General features: G+C 41.0%; 1 protein-coding gene across 8 annotated transcripts in view; it reads left to right on the forward strand.

The window, feature by feature from the left end:
- Positions 1 to 27,060, forward strand: part of LOC139756514 (FAST kinase domain-containing protein 5, mitochondrial) — a 120,572-nt gene that overhangs the window by 15,638 nt on the left and 77,874 nt on the right. For 7 of the 8 annotated variants that reach the window (XM_071675977.1, XM_071675974.1, XM_071675976.1 and 4 more), the window contains 2 exons: positions 13,339 to 14,869; positions 14,973 to 15,097. In XM_071675977.1, the coding sequence (XP_071532078.1) occupies positions 13,384 to 14,869; positions 14,973 to 15,097 (1,611 nt within the window). In that variant the 5' untranslated portion in view covers positions 13,339 to 13,383. Of the gene's footprint in view, positions 1 to 11,201; positions 12,538 to 13,338; positions 14,870 to 14,972; positions 15,098 to 27,060 lie in introns of those variants that run through there. The other variant, XM_071675978.1, reaches the window with a different exon arrangement.

Here is a 27,060-nt window from a genome sequence, read left to right on the forward strand (position 1 = left end):
AGGTGAGTTTGAATGGAGAAAAACTGGAGGAAGTGAAGTGTTTTAGATATCTGGGAGTGGATCTGGCAGCGGATGGAACCATGGAAGCAGAAGTGGATCATAGGGTGGGGGAGGGGGCGAAAATTCTGGGAGCCTTGAAGAATGTGTGGAAGTTGAGAACATTATCTCGGAAAGCAAAAATGGGTATGTTTGAAGGAATAGTGGTTCCAACAATGTTGTATGGTTGCGAGGCGTGGGCTATGGATAGAGTTGTGCGCAGGAGGATGGATGTGCTGGAAATGAGATGTTTGAGGACAATGTGTGGTGTGAGGTGGTTTGATCGAGTAAGTAACGTAAGGGTAAGAGAGATGTGTGGAAATAAAAAGAGCGTGGTTGAGAGAGCAGAAGAGGGTGTTTTGAAATGGTTCGGGCACATGGAGAGAATGAGTGAGGAAAGATTGACCAAGAGGATATATGTGTCGGAGGTGGAGGGAACGAGGAGAAGAGGGAGACCAAATTGGAGGTGGAAAGATGGAGTGAAAAATATTTTGTGTGATCGGGGCCTGAACATGCAGGAGGGTGAAAGGAGGGCAAGGAATAGAGTGAATTGGAGCGATGTGGTATACCGGGGTTGACGTGCTGTCAGTGGATTGAATCAAGGCATGTGAAGCGTCTGGGGTAAACCATGGAAAGCTGTGTAGGTATGTATATTTGCGTGTGTGGACGTATGTATATACATGTGTATGGGGGTGGGTTGGGCTATTTCTTTTGTCTGTTTCCTTGCGCTACCTCGCAAACGCGGGAGACAGCGACAAAGCAAAAAAAAAAAAAAAAAAGAAATTCTGTTTATTAATATTTTTATTATTATTATTATTATTATACTTTGTCGCTGTCTCCCGCGTTAGTGAGGTAGCACAAGGAAACAGACGAAATGATGGCCCAACCCACCCACATACACATGTATATACATACACATCCACACACAGCACATATACATACCTATACATCTCAACGTATACATATATATACACACACAGACATATGCATATATACACATGTACATATTTCATACTGTCCGCCCTTAGTCATTCCCATCGCCACCCTGCCAGGCATGAAATGACAACCCCCTCCCCCACATGTGTGCAAGATAGTGCTAGAAAAAGACAACAAAGGCCACATTCATTCACACTCAGTCTCTATCTGTCATGTATAATGCACTGAAACTACAGCTCCCTTTCCACATCCAGGCCCCACAAAACCTTCCCTGGTTTACCCCAGATGCTTCACATGCCCTGGTTCAGTCCATTGGCAACACATCGACCCTGGTATACCACATTGTTCCAATTCACTCTATTCCTTGCACGCCTTTCACCCTCCTGCATGTTCAGGCCCCGATCACTCAAAATCTTTTTCACTCCATCTTTCCACCTCCAATTTGGTCTCCCACTTCTCCTTGTTCCCTCTACCTCTGACACATGTATCCTCTTTGTCAATCTTTCCTCAGTCATTCTCTCCATGTGACCAGACCATTTCAAAACACCCTCTTCTGCTCTCTCAACCACACTCTTTTTATTACCACACATCTCTCTTACCCTTTCATTACTTACTCGATCAAACCGCCTCACTCCACATATTGTCCTCAAACATCTCATTTCCAGCACATCCACCCTCCTGCGCACAACTCTGTCTATAGCCCACGCCTCACAACCATATAACATTGTTGGAACCACATTGCTCTTCCCCATTCTGATGCTCTCTGTACATGCCTTCACCCTCTCAATCAATACCCTCCCATATAATTTCCCAGAAATACTCAACAAACTTATACCTCTGTAATTTGAGCACTCACTCTTATCCCCTTTGCCTTTGTACAATGGCACTATTCAAGGATTCCGCCAATCCTCAGGCACCTCACCATGATTCATACATCCATACCAAGCGGTCAACAATACAGTCACCCCCTTTTTGATAAATTCCACTGCAATACCATCCAAACCCGCTGCTTTGCCGGCTTTCATCTTCCACAAAGCTTTTACTACCTTTTCTCTGTTTACCATATCATTCTCCCTAACCCTCTCACTTTGCACACCACCTTGACCAAAACACCTTATATCTGCCACTCTATCATCAAACACATTCAACAAACCTTCAAAATACTCACTCCATCTCCTTCTCACATCACCACTACTTGTTATCACCTCCCCGTTAGCCCCCTTCACTGATGTTCCTATTTGTTCCCTTGTCTTGAGCACTTTATTTACCTCCTTCCAAAACATCTTTTTCTTCTCCCTAAAATTTAATGATACTCTCTCACCCGAACTCTCATTTACCCTCTTTTTCACCTCTTGCCCCTTTCTCTTGACCTCTTGCCTCTTTCTTTTATACATCTCCCAGTCATTTGCATTATTTTCCTGCAAAACATGTCCAAATGCCTCTCTCTTCTCTTTCACTAATAATCTTACTTCTTCATCCCACCACTCACTACCCTTTTAAATCTGTCCACTTCCCACGCTTCTCATGCTACAAGCATCTTTTGCACAAGCCATCACTGCTTCCCTAAATACATCCCATTCCTCCCCCACTCCCCTTACATCCTTTGTTCTCACCTTTTTCCATTCTGCACTCAGTCTCTCCTGGTATTTCCTCACACAAGTCTCCTTCCCCAGCTCACTTTCTCTCACCACTCTCTTCATCCCAACATTCTCTCTTTATTATTTATTTATTATACTTAATTGCTGTTTCCTGCATCAGCAAGGTAGCGCCAGGAAACAGATGAATATCCCAACCACTCATCTACACATACATATACATAAATGCCCATACACGCACATATACATATCAACATATATATACACAGATATATACGTATATACACATGTACGTATTCATATTTGCTTGCCTTCATCCATTCTTGTTGCAGTCGTGCCACACAGAAACTAGCATCCCCCCCCTTCTTCAGCGAGATATCACCAGGAAAAGACAAAGAAGGCCACATTCGTTCACACTATCTCTAGCTGTCATGTGTAATGCTCTGAAACCACAGCTCCATATCCACATCCAGGCCCCACAGCCCTTTTCATGGTTTACCCCAGTCACTTCTCATGCCCTGATTCAGTCCATTGACAGCAAGTCGACTCCAGTATACCACATCGTTCCAATTCACTCTTATTACTTGCATGCCTTTCACCCTCCTGTATGTTCAGGCCCCGATCGCTCAAAATCTTTTTTCATGCCATCCTTCCATCTCCAATTTGGTCTCCCTTTTCTCCTTGTTCCCTCCACCTCTGACACAAATATCCTCTTTGTCAATCTTTTCTCACTCATTCTTTCCATATGTCCAAACCATTTCAACACACCCTCTTATGCTTTCTCAGCTACACTCTTTTTATTACCACATTTCTCTTACCCTTTCATTACTTACTCATACCAAATATTGTCCTCAAACATTTCATTTACAACATATCCACCCTCCTCAGTACAGCCCTAGCTGTAGCCCATTCCTTGCAACAGTATAATATTGTTGGAACTACTATTCCTTCAAATATACCCATTTTTGCTCTCCGAGATAACTTTCTCTCGTTCCACACATTCTTCATTGCTCCCAGAATCTTCTCCCCTTTCCTACCTTGTGACTCACTTCCGCTTCCATGGTTCCATTTACTGCTAAGTCTCTCAGATATCTAAAACACTTTACTTCCCCCAATTTTTTTCCATTCAAACTTGCATCCCAAGTACCTTGTCCCTCAACCTTACTGAACCTAATAAACTTGCTCTTATTTACATTTGCTCTCAATACTCTCCTGTCACACACTTTTCCAAACTCATTCGCTAACTTCTGCAGTTTCTCACTTGAATCATCCGCCAGAGCTGTATCATCGACTGACTCACTTCCCAGGCCCCCTTATCCCCAGTAGACTGCATACTTGCTACTCTCTCTAAAACTCTTGCATTTACCTCCTTAACCATCCCATCCCTAAGCAAATCAAACAACCATGGTGACATCATGCACCCCTGCTGAGGCTGACCTACACTGGGAACCGACCATTTTCCTCTCTTCCTACTCATTCACATCCTTGATAAAAACCTTTACTGCTTCTAGCAGCTTACCTCCCACACCATATACTCTTTAAGACCTTCCACAAAGCATCTCTATCAACCCTATCATATGCCTTCTCCAGATCCATAAGTGCCACATACAAATCCATCTGTTTTTCTAAATATTTCTCACACATTCTTCAAAGCAAACACCTGATGCACACATCCTCTACCACTTCGGAAACCACACTGCTTTTCCCCAGTCTGATGCTCTGTATGTGCCTTCACCCTGTCAATCAATATCCTCCCATACAATTTTCCAGGAATACTCAACAAACTTATGCCTCTGTAGTTTGAACACTTACTTTTATCCCCTTTGCTTATCCCCCTTGCTTTTGTTACAATAACACTATACATGCATTCCGCCAATCCTCATGCATTTCTTCATGACGCATACATGCGATGACTATCTTAACCAACCAGTCAACAGCTCAGTCACTACCTTTCTTAATAAATTCTACTATAGTACCATTCAAACCCCCTGCCTTGCTGTATTTCATCTTCTGCAAGGCTTTCACCATCTCTTCTCTCTTAATCAGACCATTATCCCTGACCCTCTCTCTTTGCACATCACTCCGACCAAAACACCTTACATCTGCCACTCAGTCATCAAACACATTCAACAAACCTTCAAAATATTCACTCTGTCTCTTTCTCACTTCACTCCGTTATTACTTCCCCCTTCCTTCACCGATGTTCCCATTTGTTCTCTTGTCTTTTGCACGTTATTTACCTCCTTCCAAAACATCTTTTTATCCTCCCTAAAGTTTAATGATACTCTCTCACCCCAGCTGTCATTTCTCGTCTCCTTCAACCCTTGCACCTTCTTCTTGACCTCCTACTGCTTCCTTTTATACATCTCCCACTCATTTGTATTCCTTCCTTGTAAGTATTGTCCAAATGCTTCTCTTTTCTCTTTCACTAACATCTTCATCCCACCACTCCCAACCCTTTTTAATCTGTCCCCCTCCCACCTTTCTCATGCCACATGCATCTTTTGCACATGCAGTCACTGCTTCCTTCAATACATTCCATTCCTCACCCACTCCCCTCACGTTATTTGCTCTCACCTTTTTCCATTCTATACTCAGTCTTTCCTGGTACTTCCTCACATATACGTGCATGCACATACACATACATTCACATACACATGTACATATTCATACTTGCTTGCATTTATCCTTTTCCCAGCACCATCCCGCCCCACAGGAAACAGCATCGCCACCCTATGTGACAGCGAGGCAGTGCCAGAAAGCTTATGGAGAAAGGACACATCAGTTCTCATCCATTCTCTAGCTGTCATGTGTATTGCACAGAAACCGGAGCTCCTTAACTACATTTAGGGCCCCACAGACCTTTCCATGGTTTACCCCATACATTTCACATGCCCTGGATCAGTCCATTGACAGAAAATCAACCCCATTGTATCACATTGTTCCAGTTCACTCTTTTCCGTGTATGTTCAGGCCCCGATCAGAAATCTTTTCTGCTCCATCCTTCCACTTCCAGTTTGGTCTCTTGCTTCTCCTTGTTCCCTTTACTTCTGATACATATATCTTCTTTGTTAACCTTTCCTCACTCATTCTCTCCATATGTCCATACCATTTCAGCACAACCTCTTCTGCTCTCTCAGCCACACACTTTTTATTACCACACATCTCTCTTACCATTTTATTACTCACTTGATGAAACTACCTCACACCATATATTGTCCAGAAACATTTCATTTCTAATTCATCCACCCTCCTCTGCACAACCCTATCTATCACCCATGCCTTACAACCATATGATATTATTGGAACTACTATTCCTTCAAAGATACCCATTTTTGCTCTCTGAGATTATGTTTTCTTTGTCCACACATTCTTCATTGCTCCCAGAACCTTTGTCCCATCCCTTACCATATGACTCGCTTCCGCTTCCATGGTTCCATTTGTCATCAAGTCCACTCCCAGTTATGTAAAGCGCTTCACTTCCAGTTTTTCTCCATTCAAACATAACATCCCAGCTAACTTGTCCCTCAACCCTGCTGAACCTTGTAACCTTGCTTTTATTGACATTTACTCTCAACTTTCTCCTTTCACACACACACACTTCGAAAATCAGTCACTAACTTATGCAGTTTCTCACTCGAATCAGCCACCAGTGGTGTATCATTGGTGACCAACTGACTCACTTTCCAACCCTCCCATCCCCAACAAACTGCATACTCACCTCTTGCTCCAAAACTCTTGTATGTACCTCCCTTGCCACCCCATCCATGAACAAATTGTACAACCATGTTGACATCTGTGTATGTCTTGAATGCCCTTTCCCTTTGGAAACTTCATCAAGGGTTGACCATCTCTGTGACTACCGAACTCCATTCCTGCTTCTTAGCCTTTTAGTACCTCACCCTTAACAGGTCACTAGCAGAGGGCATCTTTACTGCAGTGTTTCCAGAGGCTCCTACCTGATATTCCTACTTACTACTTATACCTAATGTTTCAGCCTTTCTAATCCTCCCACCTAAGTGTTCCATTCTACAACTTCTACCTAATGCTCCTTTCTAATGGTCCTACCTACTACTAGTATTCCTTGCTCTTTCCATTTTGCCCAAAGGCATGGCTAGTGCATAGTGCTCACCCAGGAAGGTCTAGAGTTTCAGAGAATGATTTGTGAGTTAAGTTTTGTTAAATGTTATGTGTGACAAGGAGAGAGTGTATGTTTGTGAACAGAATGCCAGCAGTCCCCATGTGAGTGAGGCAGAAAGAAAAGAGATTCTTGATCCAGGGGAGTGCAACTTGACAACCAATACACAGCTGTCACTAACCCTCCCACTACTCAGGCAGGTAGTGCCAGTAATATAGCTCCCTGGTTGGTAGGTGCCTGACAGCTAATACCTGCCTTATTTATTATGCTAGTCTTTTGAAATATTTCTTTTAAAAAGATGCCTTTTTGTGTACCTGTTGGAGCTATCTATCTGTCCATCAAAATGCTTCCCGACATATGTCCAAGTTCCATTCTGACTGACCGTTCTTATCTCGAAATGGATGTAAGTCGGACTTATGTCAGCATGGCATGTAGAATTCGTATACCTGTACAGTATTCTTTTATCCTACTTAATTTCTGTCATGATTATCTCATTTTTTATTAACCAGCTTTGTTATATGATTGTTGTTTCTTCTTACCGCTTATTTAAGATTCAGTTTTCTGATTGATTCATCCAAACTTTCAATGAACTTTTTGGCAGCTTTTGTCAGCACTTTGCTGCTTCACCTGTGACTTGAACGTTATGCAAGCTATATCTTCTTTTAAATTTATTGAACCAACCATGACTTGCTGTAAAGTTCTCAATGTAATCTCCCACTCCTTCAAAGCCTCAAAAAGACTTTTAGCCTTCATCAGAAGTTTTAGTAAGCTCAGTAGTACACATTTTTAAATTTTATCTTCCATCCACAGCATCAACAGTTTTTCCATTTCTTGGATGGGCTCTTGTTGTTGCTTTGTTATTATCATAGAATTCATACTTGCTAAACCTTTCACTGCTTCTCATATTTTTTTTTCTCCTGTGAAATTGTGGAGACCGTTGAATGGGACAGTTGCAGATCACATGCAGTCACATTAACGTTTTTGCTCCTTCATATTGGATGATTATCTACATTTTCAATTCCTAATCAAGTGTTTTCCACAGCTTCCTGCTAGATCTATCTTTTTTGGGGTTTGATACAAAAATGGTCTAATCCAGCATTAAAATTCTTTAGATTTACTTGAATAACATGCTGTTACTGAATTGTGACTGAGAGTGAGAACTGAGAGAGATGCTGTGATGTACACAATGCCAGGATCATCTGACATTCTCTATTGTACACACACCGTGGTAAGCATTGGTGGACATATGATCAAGCGTAATTTTTATTTTTTATATTTAATTTTATTATACTTTGTCATTGTCTCCCATGTTAGTGAGGTAGCACAAGGACACAGATGAAAGAATGGCCCAACCCACCCACACACACATGTATATACATACACGTCCACACACGTACATATACATACCTATACATTTCAATGTATACATATATATACATACACAGACATACATATATACACATGTACATAATTCATACTTGCTGCCTTTATTCATTTCTGTTGCCACCCTGCCACACATGAAATGACACCCCCCCCCCCCCCTCCCCCTGCATGTGCGTGAGTTAGCACTAGGAAAAGACAACAAAGGCCACATTTGTTCACACTCAGTCTCTAGCTGTCATGTATAATGCACTGAAACCACAGCTCCCTTTCCACATCCGGGCCCCACAAAACTTTCCATGGTTTACCCCAGATGCTTCACATGCTCTGGTTCAATCCACTGACAGCATATCAACCCCGGTATACCACATCGTTCCAAATCACTTTATTCCTTGCACGCCTTTCACCCTCCTGCATGTTCAGGCCTCGATTGCTCAAAATCTTTTTCACTCCATCATTCCACCTCCAATTTGGTCTTCCACTTCCTCATTCCCCCTACCTCTGACACATATATCCTCTTTGACAATCTTTCCTCACGCATTCTCTCCATGTGACCAAACCATTTCAGAACACCCTCTTTTGCTCTTTCAACCACATTCTTTTTATATTTAATTATTATTTATTTTTTATTTATTATACTTTGTCGCTGTCTCCCATGTTAGTGCAAGGAAACAGACGAAAGAATGGCCCAACCCACCCACATACACATGTATATTCATACACGTCCACACACGCACATATACATACCTCTACATCTCAACGTATACATTATATACACACGCAGACATATACATATATACACATGTACATAATTTATACTGTCTGCCTTTATTCATTCCCGTCGTCACCCCACCACACATGAAATGACAACCCCCTCCCCCTGCATGTACGTGAGGTGGCACTAGGAAAAACAACAAAGGCCACATTCAGTCACACTCAGCCTTTAGCTGTCATGTATAATGCACTGAAACCACAGCTCCCTTTCTACATTCAGGCCCCACAGAACTTTCCATGGTTTACCCCAGACGCTTCACATGCCCTGGTTCAATCCATTGACAGCACGTCGACTCCGGTATACCACATTGTTCCAATTCACTCTATTCCTTGCACACCTTTCACCCTCTTGCATGTTCAGGCCCCGATCCCTCAAAATCTTTTTCACTCCATCTTTCCACCTCCAATTTGGTCTCCCACTTCTCATTCCCTCCACCTCTGATACACATATCCTCTTTGTCAATATTTCCTTGCTCATTCTCTCCTTGTGACCAAACCATTTCAAAACACCCACTTCTGCTCTCTCAACCACATTCTTTTTATTACCTCTCTTACCCCTTTCATTACATATGCGATCAAACCACCTCACACCACATATTGTCCTCAAACATCTCATTTCCAACACATTCACCTCTTCCAATTGACTTGTCCCTCAACCTTACTGTACCTAATAACCTTGCTCTTATTCACATTTACTCTCAGCTTTCTTCTTACACTTTACCAAACTCAGTCACCAGCTTCTGCAGTTTCTCACCCAAATCAGCCACCAGCGCTGTATCATCAGCGAACAACAACTGACCCTCTTCCCAAGCTCTCTCATCCACAACAGACTGCATACTTGCCCCTCTTTCCAAAACTTCCATTCACCTCACTAACAACCCCATCCATAAACAAATTAAACAACCATGGAGACATCACGCACCCCTGCCGCAAACCGACATTCACTGGGAACCAATCACTTTCTCTCTTCCTACTCGTACACATGCTTCACATTTAGCCAAAAACTTTTCACTGCTTCTAACAACTTGCCTCCCACACCATATATTGTTAATACCTTCCACAGAGCATCTCTATCAACTCTATGCCTTCTCCAGATTCATAAATGCTACATACAAATCCGTTTGCTTCTCTAAGTATTTCTCACATATATTCTCCAAAGCTAACACTTGATCCACACATCCTCTACCACTTCTGAAACCACACTGCTCTTCCCCAATCTGATGCTCTGTACATGCCTTCACCCTCTCAATCAATATCCTCCCATATAATTTCCCAGGAATACTCAACAAACTTATACCTCTGTAATTTGAGCACTCATCTTTATCCCCTTTGCCTTCATACAGTGGCACTATGCAAGCATTCCGCCAATCCTCAGGCACCTCACCATGAGTCATACATACATTAAATAACCTCTCCAACCAGTCAACAACACAGTCACCCCCTTTTTTAATAAATTCCACTGCAATACCATCCAAACCCGCCGCCTTCCCGGCTTTCATCTTCTGCAAAGCTTTTACTACCTCTTCTCTGTTTACCAAATCATTCTCCCTAACCCTCTCACTTTGTACACCACCTCAACCAATACACCCTATATCTGCCACTCTATCATCAAACACATTCAACAAACCTTCAAAATACTCACTCCATCTCCTTCTCACATCACCACTACTTGTTTATCACCTCCCATTTACCCCCTTCACTGATGTTCCCATGTGTTCCCTTGTCTTGAGCACTTTATTTACCTCGTTCCAAAACATCTTTTCATTCTCAATAAAATTTAATGATACTTTCTCACCCCAACTCTCATTTGCCCTCTTTTTCACCTCTTGAACCTATCCCTGGGGATAGGGGAGAAAGAGTACTTCCCATGCATTCCTCATGTGTCGTAGAAGGTGACTAAATGGGATGGGAGCAGGGGGCCAGAAACCCTCTCCTCCTTGTATTTTAACTTTCTAAAAGGGAAAACAGAAGGAGTAATGCAGGGAGTGCTCATCCTCCTTGAAGGCTCAGATTGGGGTGTTTAAATGTGTGTAGATGTAGCTAAGATGAGAAAAAAGAGAGATATGTAGTATGTCTGAGGAAAGGAGCTTGGATGTTCTGGCTCTGAGTGAAATGAAGCTCAAGTTTAAAGGGGAAGAGTGGGTTTGGAATGTCTTGGGAGTAAAGTCAGGGATTGGTGAGAGTACAAGAGCAAGGGAAGGAGTAGCACTACTCCTGAAACAGGAGTGGTGGGAGTATGTGATAGCGTGTAAGAAAGTAAACTCTAGATTGATATGGGTAAAACTGAAAGTGGAGGGAGAGAGAGATGGGTGATTATTGGTGCATATGCACCTGGGCATGAGAAGAAAGATCATGAGAGGCAAGTGTTTTGGGAGCAGCTGAGTAAGTGTGTTAGTAGCTTTCATGCACGAAACTGGGTTATAGTGATGGATGATTTGAATGCAAAGGTGAGTAATGTGGCAGTTGAGGGAATAATTGGTGCACATGGGGTGTTCAGTGTTGTAAATGGAAATAGTGAAGAGCTTGTAGACTTGTGCGCTGAAAAAGGACTGGTGATTGGGAATTCCTGGTTTAAAAAGAGATATACATAAGTATATGTATGTAAGTAGGAGAGATGGCCAGGGAGCATTATTGCAATACGTGTTAATTAATAGGTGCGCAAAAGAGAGACTTTTGGATGTTAATGTGCTGAGAGGTGCAACTGGAGGGATGTCTGATCATTATCATGTGGAGGTGAAGGTGAAGATTTGTAGAGGTTTTCAGAAAAGAAGAGAGAATGTAGGGGTGAAGAGAGTGGTGAGAGTAAGTGAGCTTGGGGAGAAGACTTGTGTGAGGAAGTACTAGGAGAGACTGAGTGCAGAATGGAGAAAGATGAAAACAAAGGACGTAAGGGGAGAGAGGGAGGAATGGGATGTATTTAGGGAAGCAGTGATGGCTTGCACAAAAGATGCTTGTGGCATGAGAAGCGTGGGAGTTGGGCAGATTAGAAAGGGTAGTGAGTGGTGGGATGAAGTAAGATTATTAGTGAAAGAGAAGAGAGAGGCATTTGGATGATTTTTGCAGGGAAATGATGCAAATGACTGGGAGATTCATAAAATATTTGTTATTTGATTTATATTTTTTCCGGTGGTATGTGCAGATGGCCGTAAGTTGCATAGGTCATAAGTTGGGGAGCAACTGTATATCTCTGACACATGTTCCAACTGGAATTCCCTCAATGGGGTGGCCACGACGAAGAAAAATTAGTAATAGTCGTGCAGTGTACAGACATATGTAGCTGTTTACTTGCAGGATTATCCTTTGAGTGAATGTTTAAGTCCAGATTGTCTTGCCCAATGAACCTGTAACATTGAAGCATAATTCCTGGTCTCCAGTTAAAACTTAAGAATTTCTTGATTTTACAGATAGTGATGTATACCTTAGGTTTGTTCATCCAAACTCCTTTAAGCCGTTATCAAGAGGGATGTATCCTGATTGATCTGGTTTAGGGTTCTACTTTGGTATTTTGAGCTCTGAGCAAGGGACCACATACTTTGGCCTTTAAGAGAATCTTTCTTTGGAGGAGAGGAACAAAGGAGTCTTTGGCATTCCACAAGTACTGTGGTTCGATGATATACACTTGGACCAAGTTAGCTTCCCTTGTGTGCTTTTGGATGTGCCATCACCTGAAGAGGATAGGTGAGAGTGGGAGTTAAGCTATCATTTAGGATTAGATTTTTTGTTTAGGGTGAGTTGGCTTGTTTCCTGGTTTTCGTAAATTTTTATTATCCTTTGCAAACACTGCACTAGAGTTGCCCTTTTGTCAGTAACCCATTGAGGGTGGGGCATTAAATGCTAAGAAACGGTATTGAAGCTCACTATTTATGGAGACTCTATTGCTGGGTGTGAACAGGCATCAGAGATAAGAATAGATAGATCCTAGGTTTTTCTAGGTCCTTACTCCTCTTGTGGGTGTGCTTTCAGATGCTCATTGAGTTCTGTCTGTTCATGAAATATGTAAGTTTGGAAGAATGAAAATAAATTTCTCCTCCTTCTCCGCTGTCTTGATTGTGGACAATAACAGGCATGAGGCAGATACCAGCTATAAGTCAATGAATAATGGCAGCTTATTATCCTTGCCACTTGAAATATACATTGTGATGTCATAGACCTAGGCAGGTTACAGTATGGTTTTGTAGCTTCTGTGAATAAGCATGCGCTGACATCATGATTCCCCCATCCTTTTTTTGTAGAAATTGTTTTTTAATTCTCCCTGCTAATGTATGCTCTCTCAGATTCTCATATGGCTCTGCCTTCAGTAGTGAAATAGTTTTTGATTGTACAGAACCTTCATTTTTGACTAAAGTATGGTGGAGAATTAGATGAATATCAACTCTTGTTATTTTGATAAAGACCATAATTATTGTTATATATATAAAGTCATCCTCAGGGTGGTGTCTTAATAGCACATGAATATGTATATAAGTTTTTCTTTTTCAGGTTCAGAAGTGAAGCTGTAGTTTGGCTACTAAACGTGGAAGCATAATGTGTGCTCAAAGGCTTTGGCCAACTGTCCAGGCCCTAGGGCGTGGCTTAATCAGCAGCCGGACAGAAATCATCCAGCAAGGTGTGAAAGCGTATAATGTGCAGAACTTTAATAGTGCTCACCATGGTCAGGGACATCAACAGAACTCTTTATCAGGTCATGATCGTTTCCCATGGACACAGCAAGTTACTCACACAGCTAGAGGATCCTTTAACAAAGTGGTTACTCGATCTCTGCATTCTGGGACAGTGTGTTTTAAAAAGGAATTTTCTGACAATGAAAATGAGCATGCACATGCTATTCTGTGCTCATTACCAGCTTACCATGCAACTACAGTAGGTAAAGATGATATATTAAACTACTCGTTCTACCATCAACATGCACCTCAGCTTTCAGATTCAGAATGGGCAAGATGTACTGGCGAGGAAGTTGCGAATGGATTTATTGCTATGTCCCAACAGTGCCGTTATCGTCCCATGGATTTAGAAGACTCACAGTACTCAGGACTTTGTGCTGCTCTTACTAGTAGATTAATGCATATAAGTGATAATCAGCTTCTTAAGGTACTGTCTGCCTTATCCCTTTGGCCTCCTACCAGTTCTACAACAACACCAAATTTTGTGGCTGTGTGGAATGCACTGGACCATGCTTGCACCAAACGTATGCGGCAGTGGGATATGACTCGCATGTTCTTGGTGGCTGATCTTTGGTTTGCACTGCGACTATCACGAATAACTATGTACAATGTGCAAATGACTAAAGTTTTAGGAAGAAGAGTGACTTCAATGGAACCTCCCCAATTGGTGCAGTATTTGTTTTATGCAAATTTGAGTAGAAAATTGGAACCCTTTATAGTAAAGCAAGAAATAGAAAAGCGACTTATTGAAGTGCTAGGAAAAATATCCATTGAGGAATTAGGTGTTATTGCTATGGGATTCTTTAAAACTCAGACATTTCTCAAAAATGAAAAACTCATTGGTGCCATCCTAGAGAAAACTAAAGAAAGTCTTGAATTTGTGTCTGATGCATCTCTCTGTGCCATTCTCAAGTTACTCAGAAAGAGTGTCCCTGCAACACAATGGAAGTTGTTGCATGGTCTCCTTGATTCTCTCAAACCTCACCTTAATAGACTGAATAACATGTGTCTTCTCCAAGTTGCTTTGCTTGGGAATGACCTTCTTGTTTTTCATCCTGAAGTTATCAACACCATAGCAGCAAAATTTGCTAATGATATTAAAACTCTCAGACTGAAAGATATAGAGAGAATAACTTTCGCACTGATGTTATACAATTATGTGCCACCTAGTCGACCTGACATTTTTAACCAGATTGCTGAGGAGTTAAGACAGCCAGAAAGAATTTTAGAAATTAATCATTATCCAAAGTGTTTTGTGTCTTGTGTAGTATATCTTATGACAATGGGACTACTACCTCAAGACCTCATCTCAGCTGCCCTCCAGCCTTCTATGCTAAGTCTCCTGAACAGTGAGTACATTGTATTAATTTATGTTTGCACATTCAAAAGTTTTTGAAATATGCTGCTTATATAATGTTTCTTGGAGATAACTAATGTCTGTTTTTTTTTCAGTGAACCGCAATTACTCTTCTATGGGTCGTGAGGTTAATGAGCTTGACTGGGCCTTGGAAATAGAGGGTCCTGTAAATTACCGAGGATACAGACTTGATTCCACTATGCGGATGCAGCTAACTAAGGTGCCGTGCTGCATTGTGCATGTTTTATACACCATGCTGTGATTTGAGAAATGATTCCATGCTTAATCTTGAATCATATTATCTCAGGGTGTATGTATCTGAAATAGATTACTTCATCCATAACTATAGTCATGTATCCCCATCTTTTAATTGTATAATTTCTTTGAGTTTGGTTTGCCTCATAAACCATGGAAGATTCTGCCAGATCCCAGAGGATTAGAGACTTAAACATCCAGTATTCTATTGAGTTAAATGTCTCTCAACCCTCATTGACCACCTATTTGATGGCAACATCCTATGTCTTGTCCTAGGTCCTCCCTCTAATCAGTCAGCAACTTCTGCATAACAAGGACATTATCATCTTTGGGCTTTATGATTTGTTAGATCACAGCAAAATAAACATCCTGTATTACAGGTACTTCCATCTTATCATGGATGAATATCGTCGTGTGAGTTACCTGTGGTTCATTGTATTATGTAACTGACTTGTAGTGATTATTGTGGCATTCATGAAGCTTTGGTGAGCCTCATCTGCTCATTTGGTACCATTTGCTGTAGCTGATATGTGTACCAATTGTTCTGTTATCAGTTCCTCTGGACGTATTCGTATACATATGAGATGCTGTGTGGCCATTTCCTAAATATCTTAGTTATATCTGTAATGAAAGGGTAAGAGAGATGTGTGGTAATAAAAAGAGTGTGGTTGAGAGAGCAGGAGAGGATGTATTGAAACGGTTTGGTCACATGGAGAGAATTAGTGAGGAATGACTGACAAAGAGGATATATGTGTTGGAGGTGGAGGGAATGAGGAGAAGTGGGAGACCAAAGTGGAGGTGGAAGGATGGAGTGAAAAAGATTTAGAGCGATCGGAACCTGAACACACAGGAGGATGAAAGGCGTGTAGAGTGAATTGGAACTATGTGGTATACCGTGATCGACTTGCTCTCAGTGGATTGAACTGGGGCATGTGAAGCGTCTGGGGTAACCATGGAAAGGTGTGTGGGGCCTGAATGTGGAAAGGGAGCTGTGGTTTTGGTGCATTACACATGACAGCCAGAGACTGAGTGTGAACGAATGTGGCCTCTGTTGTCTTTTCCTAGTGCTACCTTGCACTCGCGCAGGGAGAAGGGGGTGCCATTTTATGTGTGGCGGGGTGGTGATGGGAATGGATGAAAGCAGCAAGTATGAATATGTACATGTGTATATATGTATATATCCACTTATGTATATGTATGTATACGTTGAAATGTATAGGTATGTATATGTGCGTGTGTGGGCATGTATGTATATACATGTGTATGTGGGTGGGTTGGGCCATTCTTTTGTCTGTTTCCTTGTGCTACCTCCCTAATGCAGGAGACAGTGGCTAAGTATGATAAAAAAGATAATATCTGTAGAATCTTTTTTTTCTTTTTGGATCTTGGAGCTTTAAGGCTACATTACAGTCAGAATCTGGGACGTGATGGACTCCTTTTGAGGAGGATGTAATCCTTTTTATCAGGTGACAGCGATACTGCCTCACTGAAGGTGACTTTTAACTCATGATGTTACCAAAGGCAAGCAGAGTTTGGTAGTATTAGTTCCTGCATGTTTATTAATTATGATTACCCCAGGACCATGATCTATGATAGAATCCTAGTGTTACTCAGGAGCTCTTTCCTGAGGCTGTTGTAGCCCAAGGCTGCACTGCTTCTAGTAGCAGAGAAATATAAAGTTTTTGAGTGGGAAATTTTTTGATGAGTTTGTACTCCTAATGACAGAACCTTGCCAAAGGTGACTTTTCACTTGTCGTGTAACCTTGAACAGGTGAAATCTGATGACACCAGTTCCTGTATACTTAAGCATGTACACTCTACCATATGGGAGAATGGTAAAAAACTGGATCACCAGGCAGGAATAAGGGGGGGCGCTCCTTTAGTAGATAAAAGATTACTGCAGTGGAAGTTTGGAACAAAGGAAGCTTGTTAGAGGAACCTTCTCAAAATGGGTTGATGACACCAGCAGAAGTACTGCTGGAACCATCACTCTTTCTGATCAATGGAAATGAATAGCTTGAAGGTATGGACTCCTGCCTGAATATGTTTGCGGATGATGCGAAAGTCATGAGGGAAGCAAAGAGCTTGCATCAACTTACCTTTGACTGACTCCAAAATTGGTCTGATACATGGTTGATAAAGTTCAACTCACGTAAATATAAATTAGTGAGGGAGGGTCTTGGCGAAAGAAGGCCTTGATGTGCCTATCATCTAGCAGGAAATAAGCCACAGGAATTGTAGTGTTGTGTAAGGAGGACTTATATGTAGACATTGTCCCTAACCTGTCACCAGAGTCTGCTCTCGAGTATTAAAACTTCATAAAAGTTCATAGATAAGGAAATATTTAGCAAGCTGTGTGCATCATGCACAAGGCCATAATTAGAAAATGTATCTCAGGTTTGGTCATCACTTCTAAAGAAGCATAAAGAGCTAATAGAGAAGGTCCAGATGAGAGCAGTAAGGATGGTACCAGAATCTAGAGAGCTGAGTTACAAGGAAAGTTAAGAGACCTTAAATTTGTCCACCCTGAAAGTGAGAAGTGTGAGGGTGACCTGATAACTACCTTTAAGCTTTTAAAACATAATTGACCTACACTGTGAACATTTCTTCGAGAGATGTAGGGATAGAACAACAAGAGGACTTAACATGAGCGAGAAACTTAACAAAGAATGTAAGAGTGGTGGATGAAGATGTTGTTAATATAGATAGCAAACAGAAATATAAAAAGTTGTATGATATTAATGTTCAAGAGACGAAGCCTCACGAGTGTAAAGCTCCCTCCCCTCACAGTGCAAATAGATAATTACATACAGTGGTGTTACCAGACTCTGTCTACTTGTGATTACACTGCAAGTGAAAATATACTCTTTGTTTGGCTGTATTATCATCACTTGTCACATGGGAGAACTGTCTAGTTGAGAGGAACCTCTCTTCAAAATTCATGATTTCCCTACTTCACAAAGCTGTAGGAACCTTGTTAAATGGATCCTAGGGTTATATGTAATAATGATAATGGTATATACACCTAGTGCATGTGTTACTGGGCTCCACCTGCAGTTGATTACACTGAAAGTGAAAAGTCACCTATAGGGAGGCTCTATCATTGGGGGTACAGTTTTGTCAAAGAATTTCTCAAGCAAAATGAGTCCACATTTTTCTGTTATTGGAAATTGTGCATTCTTGTGCTGCTGGAAGCTCTGGAAAGAAATCCTGAGCACCAATAAAACTCTTTCTTAGAAAAGGTCATAGGATAATTATAATTAGAATATTGAGTGAAATGTACTTGGTACATCCCCACAATTGTAAACATCATCTTTAATCATTACAGTGCTTCTCCACTGTATGTTCAAAGTGTATGTATATTCTCCCTTCCTCTATTTAGTTTGTTCCATGGTTATGGGTGTTTTTTTTCATTCTCTTGGGTTCCTTAAAAGGGAAGTACACAGAGGTAGAAAGTTGATCAGTGTTGTCCTAGCTTAATGGCACTGGGGTTGTTCCATTTGGGATTAGACATCAGGTTGTAAGTCCCTGCTGTTATGGTGCTATCCCATTGACCATTCCCTGGCTCAGTCCATTGACAGCACATTGACCACAGTATACCATATTGTTCCATTTCACACTATTCCATGCACACCTTTCACCCACCTTTATGTTCAGTCCTGAGTGCTGAAAATCTTTTTCACTCCATCTTTCCATCTCCATTGTGGTCACCATGGTCTTGTTCCCTCCACTTCTGATGCATATACCCTATTTGTCAACCTTTCCTCTCTCATTCTCTCCATATGTCCAAACCATTTTAGCACACCCTCTTGAGCTCTTTCAACCACATTTTTTACCTCTCTCTTACCCTTCCTTTACTTACCTGATCAGACCACATCACATATGGTCCTCAAAACATTTCATTTCTGACATCCATCCACCTTCGCATAGCCTTATCTATAACCCATGCCTTGTATCCATGAACTATTGTTGGGACTACCATACATTCTTATGTGCCCATTTTTGCACTCCTAGACAGTATTCTCTCTCTCTCTTCACATTCTTTAGTTTTCCCAGAACCTTCACACCCTCGCCCACCCTGTGACTCACTTCTGTTTCCATGGTTCTATTCACTGCTAAGTCCACTCTCAGGTACCTAAAGCATTTCAATCTCTCCAAGTTTTCTCCAGACTCATGCCCCGAGTAACCTATCCCACTGCTGAACTTAATAACCTTGCTTTTATTCATATTTAATTTCAGATGCCTCCTTTCACTCGCTCTTGCAAACCCGATCACCATCTTCTGCAGTTTCTCAATCTAATCTGCCACCAGTGCTGTATCATTAGCAAACATTTATGGACTCACTGCCTAGGTCCTATCATTCCCCACTAAGTGCATACTCACCTCTCTTTTCAAGACTTACATTTACCTCCCTCACTACCCCATCCATGAACAAATCAAACAGCCATGGTGACATTACACACCCCTTCCACGGCCTGACTTTCATTTGAAACCACTCACTCTTCTGTCATCCTTGTACATATTTCTTACACCCTTGATAATAACTTTTCACAGCTTCTAAGAGCTTTCCTCCCTCTGTATATTCTTAAGACCTTCCACAAAGCATCTCCATCAACCCTATCTTATGCCTGCTCCAGATCCATGAATGCCACACACAAATCCTTCTGTTTCTCGTAAAGTATTTTTCCCACACATTCTTTAAACCCTTGGGCAATGGGAGGGAGAAATCTACCTCCTTATTCACTGTGTGTAGTAGAAGGCGACTAAAGGGGGCAGGAGCATGGGGTAGAAACCTACTCTTCTTGTATTTCAGTTTTGAGAAGATGGAACAGAAGAAGGAGCCAAGCAGGGAGTACTCCTCCTCTTCGAAGGCTCAGGCTGGGGTTTATAAATGTGAATGAGTGTACCTAAGATGAGAACAGTGGAGAGATAGGTTGTATGTTTGAGGAAAGAAACCTGGATTTTCTGGCTTTAAGGAAAACAAAGCTCAAGGGTAAAGGAGAAGATTGGTTTTAGAATGTCATAAAAGTAAAGATAAAGCTTAGTGAGAGGACAAGAGCCTCTGAAGCAGAGTTGTGGGTTCATGCATAAGAGCGTAAGGAAGTAAATTATTGATAGAAGATATGTTCTTTTCTTGGGTTGCGCTGTCACAGTCCTTTTTGCCCTTTCTCAGCTTTCCTTGGGATATGAGGAGAGGGTGTGAGAACAGGTGCACAGTCCATTTAGAGTGACTGACAGGTGGATGTGAAGTATGATATGATGTACATTTGTGCATGCATGGATATAAGTACCTACTTGTACTGTACAGGGAGGGAGTTTTACAAATATGGGACCCCATCTCTTCAACACTCTTTACTGTTATACAACCTCTTGAATTTATGTATGTCTGCATGAACCATATCCTATGTCAGTCTTTTCCATTCATCCCTCACTCTTATCCTATAGAAGTATTACTTTAAATCCATATTTAATAGAAATATTCATTTACATCCAAAAGTTCTAGTTTCTTGCTTGATTTCATGTTATATCTTCTGGTTGCTGTATCCCTACATCTCACAAAGTACTATCCACTGTTCACTTTGTTGATCTCTCAAAAATTCAAGATTGTGATCATGTCACCTTTCAGTGTTCTCTTCCAAGGTGGGTAACTTTGAAGCCTGCAGCCTTTCCCTGAATCTTAACTCTCTTAATTCTAAACCATTTTTATGAGTTCTTTGTGCTTCTGTAGGTGTGGTGACCAAACCTGAGAAGTATATTCTAGTTTTGGTCTTGTGTAGGATATGAATAGCTTGCCAAATATTTCCTTATCCATATACTTGAAAGCTATTCTGATAATTGTCAGTAGACACTTTGCTTCTATAAATATTCTCCTAATATGGAACTCTGGCAACAGGATATATATGTGTGTGTGTGTGTGTGTGTGTGTGTGTGTGTGTGTGTGTGTGTGTAATTACTTATTTGAACTGCAGGAAAGGGAGTTTTACACTAATTGGACCCAATCTCTTGAACACTCTTTGCTATCATACAACTTTATAGATTTTTGTATGATGATCTGTATTAATCATGTCCTCAGTATGTTCCATTCATCCACCACCCATATACTTTACTGGTATTTCATTACATTCTAGTTTACAAGTTTCTTGTGTAATTTCATTTTATATCCCCTGGTTACTCTTGTCTTACTACCTCTCAAAAGTACTATTCACTGTCCAACTCTTTGATTTCTTTTAAAACTTGATGAATGTTATCAGGTTACCCCTCACTTTTCTTTGTTCCAAGGTGGGAAAATTTAAAGTCTCCAGCATTTCCCTGTACATTAGGTCTCCTAATTCTGGTACTGTCCGTGTTGTCCTCCTATGGACCTTCTCTACAAGCTGTTTTTGCTTCTTTATGTGTGGTGACCAAACCTGAGAGGCACATTTTAGTTTTAACCAATTGTTTGATATTGATAGCTTAATTATTTTCTTATCTATATATGTGAAAGCTGTTCTGGTATTTGCTAGCATGCAGTTGACTATTCTCCTAGTATGGGACTTTGGCAAGAGGTTAGGGATGATGTTAACCCCTAAGTCCTTCGCAAACAGAATTCTGAAGCTTATATCCTGCTTGGTTATAATCATATTGAAGCCATCTTCCACTTTGTCCCATCCTCATTACTTTACGTTTGCTTGAATTGAATTTCATCATCCACGTTTCAGACCAACTTTGGAGTCTGTTTAGGATCTCTTGTAAGCTGTAAGCACTCTGCTGGTCACCTCAACCCATTGGGAACTGGTTCCGCTAACATGTCTTTTGTTCCCTCCCACTGAGGTAGTCTTCTGTCCATTGTGGGAGTTTCGTCCTTATTCCAGGTTCTTAATCAGCCTCCTATGTGGTACATTGCCAAATGCATTCTAGCATTGCAGGTGCACACAGTCCACCTAGCCTTCCCTTTTATCTAGGATTGAGCATACTCTCACATAAAAGTCATAGAGGTTGGTTACACATATATGACCTCCTTTCCCTAAAACCATGCTGCCTCTCAATCAAGAAATTTCTCAACAGCAGAGAGTCATCTACTACTTTTTAATAATCTTTTCCAGACCCTCACTTACAACACTGAAGAGTTAGACTAGTCTGTGGTTCATTGCCTGTTCCCAGCCTCCTTTCTTATACATACATATGATGTTTGACCTTTTCTGTTCTCTTGGGACTATGCTTCTCTCCAGAGACATCCCGAACAATAATTTAAGGGATTTATTTCCTGTATCTGCTCACATCTTAGCTCCTGCTCTGACGGGGATGATTTGCACTAGACCATGGAATTCTTCTTTACCCAGAAACCCACTATGCTCAAAGAGCCATATGCACTTCCATATAAAGAAAGTGTGCTGACATGACTTCTACTGACAAATGTTTTTGGTTCTTAACCAAAAGCATTTCCAGCAGCTTCTGTAATTCAACCTTTCCTTTTCTTTTCCAACATGATCAATTCATTTTTAACTCTTCAAATGATAGAGCTGTTTTTTTATCTTTTGTTCTCCTTGAATTCAATTTTATATGATTTAGATTCTAATCATCTGCCTCTGTCTCCTCCCACCGAACCTATGCCATCTCCTTTATCCACCATGTGTAAGGCCTTCCAGATACTTCCCCACATCCAAGTGGACAAGGTTTATGGCTCAGATGGTATATCCTCTTGCTGTTTAAGGAAGTGTTCCTCTCAGTGAGCAGTAACTCTTGCTTGCCTATTTTGTCTCAGACTAGTACGGATTTCATAATGCTACCTCTGCATTCAATATCTCCTGTGTGACTCATCTTTTGTCCTCCAAAACTGTCATAACCCTCGACATCTCCAAGGCTTATGACAGAGTGTGGCTTAAGTCTTTGCTTTCTTAATTCCCTTCCTTTGATTTCACTGCCCCTCTCCGGTCATAATGCATAGTTTCCTCTTAGGGCATTCCATCACAGTAGTCATTGATGGAGCATTTTCCCCCTCCTGCCCTTTCAGTAATGGTGCTCCTTAGGGTTCTTCTTATCACTTACTCTCTTTCTTCTCATAATAAGTGATTTTTTTCTCCTTCTAACCATGTTCACTCTTATGCTGAAGATTCTACTGTACATACCTCAGTTCAGTTTTCCTCCCCTCCTCCCCATATCTCTTTTTAAGTACAATTTGTTTCCATCTGTTCAGTTTCAAAATACCATAATTCAACTGTGTAATAATGTAAACATGTTGGGCATGAGCATCTCCTTCGCTATATCTTAGAAACTCCAAACAGTTAACGTCGCAAAGTTTGCTTCCCAAAAGCTGAGAGTATTGTATAGGTACTGTAATTATTTTTCTTGGGAGCAGCTGTTTCACATCAACAGGGGTTTTAATCACCCCTTATATGGAACACTTCCCATACATCTGGTGGGGTTCACCTTCCACCTCTCTTAACTGAAGTGGAATCAAAGGCCTTCCTTGTCATTAATACTCCTAGCATCATCTCTCTTCAACCTTCCCTTTCTGTACCCCATGATGTTGCTCACTTTCTATTCTGTAGGTAGTATTTTAGCCACTACTGTTTACAGGTGTTCCCAGCCTCATTGGACCTGTGGCTCGCATTTGGCTGCTGCTTCCCGTAACTTCTGCATGGAGAATTGGTTGTTATTATACCATCCTCTTTCCTCGAATAGCAACCAGTGGAATTTTCTCTTTTTTTCTTTTCCTTTTCATGTAACTTTTCCTCTTTTAAGAGTCGGGTCTACAAACACTTGTGGGGCCTTAACTTCTTTCTTTCACTTTAACTGTTTTCTTTCACCCTCTTGATATGGCCTTGATTGGGGCATATTATTTGTCTGTACCATATCAGTCTATGAAAAAAGTTATATTATGAAAGTTCATCGGGACCATGAGCCTTGAATGGATCAAGTCCTTTTAGTGTTCCATTAACATTTTTTCTAGACATCTTAATGATATCCAGAATGTCTTCCCTATTCCATCTCTGGTGCTGGGGTTATAATATCTTCCATGGTGAAAACACTTTTTAACTGGTTATTCAGTTCCTCACATATCCCTACATCATTCTCTACAATTTTCCCTCTGAGTCCCTTAGCTTGATTAGTTGCTTCTTGACTATCAACTTAGTCCTGATGAATTTATTGAGAAGTTTAGCATTTTCATCTGCCTTATCTGCAATTTTCTTTTCAGAGTGTTGTTGTTCCTTTTTTCCTATCCTGCTCTACTCATTCTGTGCTCTCTTACACCATGCTAATGCTGGCTGGCTAGAGTGATGCCACATCTTGAAGCTTCTTTATTTATGACAACTTTTATTAAATCATTCTTTTCTTTTTCTTGCCATTCCCCTCTGTATTGGAGGCTTGAGTAACCCATGCTTTTACTCCGTTGTAAATTTCACTGAACCTTTCAACACATAACCCTTGTTCCTGGCTTTTGAATTCCACTTCCCTGGCTACTGATTTTTATTTCTCAATCTAGGTTACCAAGGAAATTATTGAGGCATGTGTTGTGTCTGCGATTATATCTCTTCTTTATTTCCTGTCTCACCTCTGCTCTTGTGATGTCCTGTTTTACTATATATTCAAACTTGAGCATTACCATATAATTTCTTCCAACTGGTGTATCGTATATAGTATTTTCAATGTTCATGCTAATACAAACAAAGACAAGATATATAGTAATGATGGTATGTCAGTCCCTTTCATCCTAGTTTCCATTTTTACACTCTAAAAACTTGTTTCCATGACCCTCATCACCATGAGAATCCAAGTTCCCCCAGTCTCTCTCTTTATTATTAATTTCCCCAATTACCATTACTTAACCATCTCTAAGAAGTAAGTGCTTTACTTTTTCATATAACATCATGAGTAATTGATCCTTCATTGTTCTCATTGTATATTTTTTCCAGCTCATTGCAATTAATTAGAGGATTATATAGTAATAATACTACTATGTTCTTCTTACCTACTGTAACTATTCCCATTTTTTATTGTCTGAATGGGCCATCTTCCACTATTTCATGAAACTTCAGGCTTTCTTTCATTAAAGGGCTAATCCTCCCTCTCCTTTACCTTCTCTTTCTTTTCATTATATCATGTACCCTTCTTGGCAGAACAGGGGAGAGTTTTAACTTTTTGGTAAACTTAGTTACCATGACTTCAGCAATATCAGGTGCATTTTCCCTGTGTGTGTGTATGTGTGTATCGATACTGCGACACTTCATATGTGGAATAACAGTCATTAATCGTTAATCATATGTCTGTTTTAAGAATAATATATATATATTATATGGATTTGTATGTAGCATTTATGGATCTGGAGAAGGCATATGATAGAGTTGATAGAGATGCTCTGTGGAAGGTATTAAGAATATATGGTGTGGGAGGCAAGTTGTTAGAAGCAGTGAAAAGTTTTTATCGAGGATGTAAGGCATGTGTACGTGTAGGAAGAGAGGAAAGTGATTGGTTCTCAGTGAATGTAGGTTTGCGGCAGGGGTGTGTGATGTCTCCATGGTTGTTTAATTTGTTTATGGATGGGGTTGTTAGGGAGGTAAATGCAAGAGTCCTGGAAAGAGGGGCAAGTATGAAGTCTGTTGGGGATGAGAGAGCCTGGGAAGTGAGTCAGTTGTTGTTCGCTGATGATACAGCGCTGGTGGCTGATTCATGTGAGAAACTGCAGAAGCTGGTGACTGAGTTTGGTAAAGTGTGTGGAAGAAGAAAGTTAAGAGTAAATGTGAATAAGAGCAAGGTTATTAGGTACAGTAGGGTTGAGGGTCAAGTCAATTGGGAGGTAAGTTTGAATGGAGAAAAACTGGAGGAAGTGAAGTGTTTTAGATATCTGGGAGTGGATCTGTCAGCGGATGGAACCATGGAAGCAGAAGTGGATCATAGGGTGGGGGAGGGGGCGAAAATTTTGGGAGCCTTGAAAAATGTGTGGAAGTCGAGAACATTATCTCGGAAAGCAAAAATGGGTATGTTTGAAGGAATAGTGGTTCCAACAATGTTGTATGGTTGCGAGGCGTGGGCTATGGATAGAGTTGTGCGCAGGAGGATGGATGTGCTGGAAATGAGATGTTTGAGGACAATGTGTGGTGTGAGGTGGTTTGATCGAGTAAGTAACGTAAGGGTAAGAGAGATGTGTGGAAATAAAAAGAGTGTGGTTGAGAGAGCAGAAGAGGGTGTTTTGAAATGGTTTGGGCACATGGAGAGAATGAGTGAGGAAAGATTGACCAAGAGGATATATGTGTCGGAGGTGGAGGGAACGAGGAGAAGAGGGAGACCAAATTGGAGGTGGAAAGATGGAGTGAAAAAGATTTTGTGTGATCGGGGCCTGAACATGCAGGAGGGTGTAAGGAGGGCAAGGAATAGAGTGAATTGGAGCGATGTGGTATACAGGGGTTGACGTGCTGTCAGTGGAGTGAATCAAGGCATGTGAGGCGTCTGGGGTGGACCATGGAAAGCTGTGTAGGTATGTATACACGTGTGTGGACATGTGTATGTACATGTGTATGGGGGGGGGGGTTGGGCCATTTCTTTCGTCTGTTTCCTTGCGCTACCTCGCAGACGCGGGAGACAGCGACAAAGTATAAAAAAAAAAAAAAAAAAAAAAAAAAAAAAAAAATTATATGATGCATTGGAAACTGATGTGATGCATATGTGATAGTGATATATGCAGAGCAGTGTTTCAAATGAAATATGTAATGTATGGGAGTATTTACATACACATTAACCTACTTATCAGTTGCTCTGAACAAACAGTGTGCTCTTCGCCTCTCCTCCATATCCACTTATACAAGGGCTGTGACATTCTTCATTTACAAGACTGCTACCAGGAGTGGAGTGGAAGTTCTGTGGGCAACTGTGCATTGTATTGAATAAGTTGCACCTGCATTTGATATCAATTAAATGATTTTTATCGTAATATCTACATATAAAGAAGCTAGA

Source organism: Panulirus ornatus, chromosome 22, assembly GCF_036320965.1.
Source record: "Panulirus ornatus isolate Po-2019 chromosome 22, ASM3632096v1, whole genome shotgun sequence".
In the NCBI taxonomy this organism is placed as follows: Eukaryota; Metazoa; Arthropoda; class Malacostraca; order Decapoda; family Palinuridae; genus Panulirus; species Panulirus ornatus.